At 36.0% G+C, this 6,712-nt stretch overlaps 1 protein-coding gene across 1 annotated transcript in view; it reads left to right on the forward strand.

The window, feature by feature from the left end:
• The window catches only part of RFT1 (RFT1 homolog), a 17,255-nt gene extending 12,809 nt beyond the window's left edge, over nt 1-4,446 (forward strand). Inside the window, exons 12-13 of the mRNA XM_009274678.2 lie at nt 1,005-1,254; nt 2,156-4,446. Coding sequence (XP_009272953.1) covers nt 1,005-1,254; nt 2,156-2,320 — 415 coding nt within the window. The 3' untranslated portion in view covers nt 2,321-4,446. The remainder of the gene's footprint in view (nt 1-1,004; nt 1,255-2,155) is intronic.
• The last annotated feature ends 2,266 nt before the right edge of the window (nt 4,447-6,712 follow it).

Genomic DNA, 6,712 nt, shown 5'->3' on the forward strand with positions numbered 1-6,712 from the left:
GTCACCAGTCTCCATCTGGACATTGAGCCATTGATGTAGAAGATGTAGAAGCTTTAGCAAATGTTTAAATGTTTGGGTCAAAAGGTCAGAAATTAAGAAATAAAGATTGTTAAATTAACTTTTGGTACATCACTAACTGGAAAAGTAATTCAAATGTGAAGTCTTGTTTTCTGTACACACGTGCTTGAAGTTATAGTTTTTAAGACAGACTATCACTTAAAACTCAAAAATTTTGCAACTGTTAAAATTTTTCATGTACAGTTACTGTATATCAGGTACACTTCTGAATGATCTAAATTGTGGGTCTGAATTCAGTGGTTTATCTACTTTAAGTAGGAGGTTGGACTAGATGATTTCCTGAGGTCCCTTCCAGTCTGGATTATTTCTTGATTCTGTGTCCATCCTGGGTTATTGACTTTGAAGCCTGGTTGCCTTCCCAGTGGTACCACTGAGCTTTTTTCGCTTACGTAGCGGCTGTCCTTTACAAGGCCTTTCCAAATTAGTTTCAATGAGGTCTACTTTCCACAGTCAAATTAGTATCTTTTTAGACTTAGAAAGGGCTGCTTTCATGAACCCTTTAAAGTGTGAACTTGTTTTCTAAGCCACTATTTGGAGCAGAAACTAAATAAAGCATCATCTTGTTGAGCATTATTTTTCTTTAATACATACCTAAAATAAAATGGCAAAAAATCCACAAGTTTTTACATTACTAATCATTGCTACTAAATTTGACTTTCTGAAACGAGTATACAGCTGATTAGTAAAATAGAATTTCCTTCACATAATGTAGTTCTTGGTTTAATTTTTGATGTATTTTCCATTCTTCCAATGAATTTTTTTAACATCTTGGTTCTCAAATTTATCTTCTTCCATGAGAAGATGGTAAGAGAATTTCTGTTCCTCATTTTAGAAAATAAATTGTGGTATTTCTTCAAAGGTAAAGTTAGTGAATAAATACTGTAACTGTATACATTGTTAAATTGTCTCTTTTTTTTTTCCCCTAGGTACAATTTTGTTATGCTGGCCTTGTCCTTCACATTTCTCTGCATCTCTTATTTCTTGACCCACTGGCATGGCAGTATAGGCTTTATCCTTGCCAACTGCTTTAACATGGGTATTCGAATAGCTCACAGCATCCACTATATCTATGATTACTTCAAAGAAAGCACTTACAGACCTTTGACAGGCTTGCTTCCCTCACCATTTTTGGTACTCGTTTATATCATAAGTGGAGTAATCACTGGTTTCTCAGAGGTAAGCATCTTTCTCAGATTTTGCTTTCACTGTGAAAGTTAGTGTCAAATGACTTGTGTGTCCACAAGCAGAGAAATACCGTTAGCAAAAAAGGCTGATGAGGATAGGCTGGAAGACTTCCATTACAGGCAAGGCAATATACAGTATTAAGAGATTTTATCTTTGATACCAAGTTATCTCTGCCACCTGTAGAAGGTGTATCTGACAAGTAAAATAAAATTTAACATGTTTCTGCTGTCTGTAGATAAATCCATGTCCTTAGTTCTTAACAATAATTGAAATTTTGCAGTAGCATGAAGAAACTGTTATTAAAAATTCTGTAATAAAAAGTGATAGAGGAAAAACAACCAAAACAAGAACGGAAACAAAAATTGCCAAGAGCACATTTATCACATTTATTCAGACTACAGGGTGGTAATTGTGCAGACTAATTATTACGGACATGGTAGCATTTCAATGTACAAAAATTTGACAGATTGAAAATCCATTACGCTTTAGAAAGAAGAGCTTTATATTTTGGAATGGGAGATTTCCAGTGGGGTTTTGTTAGAAAATAGCTTAATACGTTGCTGCAAAGTAGCAGACTTGTGTGATGGCACCAGCAGAGTTTTCCTAATATCTCAGTTAACATATTTCTGCATGCCACATAATAATAACTTCCACGTTTACCAGGTATCTACTGAATGCTCATTTTTTGCTGACAGAATTTTCTTAAGAAAGCAAGTGTTGTGACTATTAAGGATGTTTTATTGCAGGATCAGTGCATGCGGCAAAACTGCGCTCAGCTTGATGGTGGTGGTAGCGTGGTCAGGAGAGATGTTGGACCTTATTTTTTATTGAGATAGTATATCTATTTTGTGCTGACTAGTTTTCCTGCAATTGCTTTTTTCCTTTGTTGTAGGTGGTATTCTGCTGCGATAAGGGTTGGATGGCAAGGCTGATTCACATCAGCATGGGCGCTCTGTGCTTTGCAGCAACCATCGTTACTATGTTCTGCACAGAGACCAAGCTGATCCACTTCGTCAGAAGCCAGTTCCTCTCCCGGTATATGAAGAAAGGAACATGAAATGCACGTGTGCAGAACAGTTCTTGTACATGCTTGCAGTAAAGGGTGGTATTTTTTGCATAAGATCTGTAGGGAAAAGGTTTCCACATGTGTTTATTGGAAGCACTGATGTTGGAGTGGCAATGTAAAAGGTTGCCAACTGAATATTATTTTGTCTTCTAAACTGGTCAGTACAGTGAAAGAGAGACGAGTAATTTTCTCTGTATGCATCATTCTTTTGTAAGCTTTTCTTCAAACAGCCTCTTTGGTAACGAATGAAGATCTAAGATAAACCCTTCTGACATAACCTAGTTGACGGACTTCATGTAGAGAGCTTCTGTTCTTACCAATGGGGAGTACATGCATGAAGGCATCATATGGCTTACATCTTAAGATGTAATTAAGAATGCCCTTATTTGGCACGGTGGGCTGCTTAACTGGTTAGAAAATAAATGATCTCACAAAAAAAACCCCAACAAAACCCTCAAAACAAAGGAAAGCTGAAGAAAACACCAGGGCAAGGACCAATAGGAATATAACGGTTACTGAGGTAGAACACTATGCAGTGCAGAGAGATTGAGTTGTCAGTGTTCTGAAGTGTAAAGTGGTGAACAGGAAGTTCTGATGTTTACAAGTAAATTGATGGAATACACAGCATGTGTCCATGCTAGGTAAGATTATTTCCTTCAGCATATCATTCATTTATGAGGGCATTGGTTAACCTGTCAAAAATACTCTGAAGCTTTAGCTAAAAGAAAAAAGGGGTTTTGAGCAGTGTTTTACAGAAGGTGTTAAGTACAATCACACTGATGCTGAAGTTCCAGAAGGTTAATCATAAAACTTCTTTCACTCCATTGTTTTTTGTTTTTATCTGAGATTTTAAATGCCAGCATGAGCAAATTTGTCTCAATAAAATGATTTTACCTTGTCTGTGAAATCGAATGTTAAATATATTTAATAAGATTTCTTTCAAGGATTCATGCACATTGAAACTTTAATTATTGGATAGAAAATGCTTCATTTTGTTACCATCAGTTTTCCTCATGTCGTGTTCCTTTACTTGTTCAATCTTAACATTTGTATTGATTTTTTTTTTTAATTGTTGAAAATTTGGAGATTCAGAAGTTGTAAAATTAGACCTTAGGCTGCTGCTTTATGTTCAGTAATGGTGTATTTATTGCTGGTCTAAGATCTGAATTTGGCAGTTTCAGAATGTACAAGTGGCAGGGTTTTAAATAATACAGGTTTTTATAATGAAGTGTTCCCTTTGCAGTGTTTGGATGGACCAAAAAATGTCAAGCGATGAAAAATGTGTGCTCAGACATGTGTAGTCGAAAGCTTTTAGTTTAATTATGTAGCAATTGCTCAGATCCTCAGACTGCTTAAAAAAACCATTTCACTGTAACGGCATTGTGGAGTTCATCGTGGTAACCATAGCTGACAGAGTGAAATGCTTTCTGCTGTCAGTGTCTTCTGTTTGGTACTGTTAGAAACATGTTCTAAACTCCGGTAATTTTCACTTGGAGAGAGAGTATCGCCAGAGATACTTTGTATGAGAATTTGGTGATTGAAAACTTATCACAGAGAAGCCAAAATGTAACAGTGGAAGAGAAAGGTGCACTTCCTCAGCTAATGGTGGTGTCTCCGTTACCTGGCTGGAAGGTAGTAGAAAGAGACTTGCTGATTCTTCTGAAGTTATGAAATTTATCAAAATAAAACAAACTACATTATTCTGTCCTGTTAAGTGAATTTGGTAGTTCTTTGCCTTTTAAATTTTTCTCTTCTGAGTTGTCTTGCAGCTTGTTTTTCCTCATTTCTATCAGGTATGGAGTTTGTTATGAAGTACAGCTCCACATATTGCAAAGGGTTGAAACTTCTTTATTAAAAATTGTCAATGCATACACTTTCTTTTCCTTGTTCATAATTCAAAAAACCCCCAAGACAGGTGAACTTACAGACTCTTTCTAGGATCTGTCTTTTTCTGCATGACTTTGGGACCTTACTGTGGGAACATCTCAATCTGTACAGTGAATTTTAACTAATTCTTAGAATGAGGAATTTTGTATAGCCCTGCACTTAAAATGCAGATTGAAGAACTTTTTGTACAAAATGAGCTGGAAGTCATGCTGTCTTGTCTAGTCTTATGATCCCAGCTGTACAGTGATACTACTTCTGCTGCTAGTATTGTTGTAAATATCTGTTCAAATAGTGGGCTGTCTAGTCTCATAAATCTTTTTTAATATAAATGCTGTGTATGTATTTAAAGAGAGGTTACATTTTTAAACTAACTAGTTTGATTTTGTATTGGAAAGGCTTATAAATATCTCTTGCATCTCAACAAGTGAAAATGCAATTTCATATGAACCAGGAAGACATTTAAGGTGGCTTAATCATTGCTCATTTGCAAATTAAGGCTACATTCCTCTTTTAAACTTGATCTGTAAGCAGTTCAGTGATGGTTGGCTGGGTTTTGTGGTTTTTTGTCTTTTTTTTTTTTTAATATCTTTTATGTGACAGGAAACTGCAAAGAGGGACAGGACGTATAGACCTATGAAGCTGTCTCCTGGTTTCTTATTTATCTGTGTGATCCTTAACGTGAAAGCTGTTAATTGCTTTATTTATAAAGAAGCAAACTCTCAAACTTGGGGACAAAGTTGAGATTGAACTTGACCAAATTACCCTTTTGTTTGCAGTTCTGTCGGTCTGTCAAAGGCACAGTGGGATGCTTGTCTATACATCTAATGAAGCTGTTTTGCCATGTTCTTCTGAAATCCTTTAGTTTAAGCCAAAGGAGACTTAAACTGTTTTTCTTTGGAGAAAAAGTTATGATTTCATACATCATGTGATGTGGGTGGTTTTTTTTAAATACTTGGATTAGTGACATTCAAACAACTGTAAGATTAAATGGTTATGTAATAGGATAATACCAAATAAAATTTATTTCCCTTACATTTTGTTTTTGTCTTCCGGTTGCAGGCTTATTGGAGTGTTATTTGTATCTTTGGTACGGTTGGTGCTTAAATTCGGTGGGATTTTCTAGGATCTTTCATGTATAAATTCATTTATCAACCTAGAAACTTATACACCATTTCCTAATGCACATACTGATAAAATTTACTGTAGTATTTTTGTGAGAAGTGGCATCATTATAGTCACTTTTTTCCTCTTTGTTTTTGTTGAAATGTATGTTTGTATGGATTGAAATGACCAAGTTTGTTTGTTTGCTGTTAAACAATGCATTGTTGTGATAAAAACTGTTTAAGTGGCTAGGAGTAAACCTGATACTTAATGAAGTTTGTTAGCTGAATTATGCTGCAACTGGCAATACTAGTGTTAGGTACTAACCAATTAACCAATTGTTCAACTGTTTGTTCTTTTCTAGTACAGTAAATATTTTATTTGTAACGAAGTAGGGTGGGGGAAGCATGAATGCATTTTTTTTTTGGGGGGGGGGGGAGAAATTAGGAGTTAAAGCTTTACCTTAATGGTTAATCTGCTTTAGTAGGCACGAAAAGTAATGGATGTAAGCTTAAATGTTGACCACAGTTTAGCACCCATAAGAGGTGTTGGCTTGTTAGTTCATATGAAGGATTGCCTGAGTGTGGGTACCTTGAGGTCACTAGTCCTAATTTGCTGGGTTCTGGATGGTGCTTAAATCTAAACTTTGAAATTCTTTTTGTGGATTTCGTATTTCTTGCTGTTTGAACATCATACTTTTTTATGGTTTAATTACCCTTATTTTAAAGGTAATACTGAAGAGAGAGGATCTGAGGCTTTTTGAATCATATCATTGCATCAATAGATCTTGCTGAGATGTAATTTTTGTTTGGCACAAAATACGTAACTCATTTGCATTCTGATAGTGCTATATAAATGCAGTTCATTTTCATTATAAGCTTAAAATGAAGTTTGAAGCTCTCCAGATCTAATGTACAGCTGGGCCATGGAAACTAAGTGCAAGGCGTGCTCAAAAGTGTTAGCAGCTGGGGGATCTAAACAAAACAGTGATAGGAAATGCTTATCTGTGTTGCATTTTGGCTTACTTCCACAAAAAGATGTTTGTTCTCTTTGGTTTATGGATCTGAACTGTGGTTCATGCACTACCTTGCTGTGATGAGGAGGAGGAATGAACCCTTTTCAGTTGGGATGTCTGTAACTGCACACTGCTATAGTGAGCTTCATTCACAGACTCTGAGTGCGCGCTTTCATGTGTGGCTAAGGTAGGATAGTTGGTTTTCCTGTTGTAATTGTGGAGAAAGGTAAAACAACTCCAGTTTTGTCAGACTTCCTGTTTAGTTGTGGTAAGCGAGCATCTCGTAGAGCTCTGTGGTGATTTGCTAGCTAGGTTTCATGATTCACAGACACATCTATCTTCAGTGTGACATATTTCCAAAGTTTTATGCCATGTCACTG

The sequence above is a fragment of the Aptenodytes forsteri genome, unplaced genomic scaffold, assembly GCF_000699145.1.
Source record: "Aptenodytes forsteri isolate BGI_AS27 unplaced genomic scaffold, ASM69914v1 Scaffold528, whole genome shotgun sequence".
Lineage (NCBI taxonomy): Eukaryota > Metazoa > Chordata > Aves > Sphenisciformes > Spheniscidae > Aptenodytes > Aptenodytes forsteri.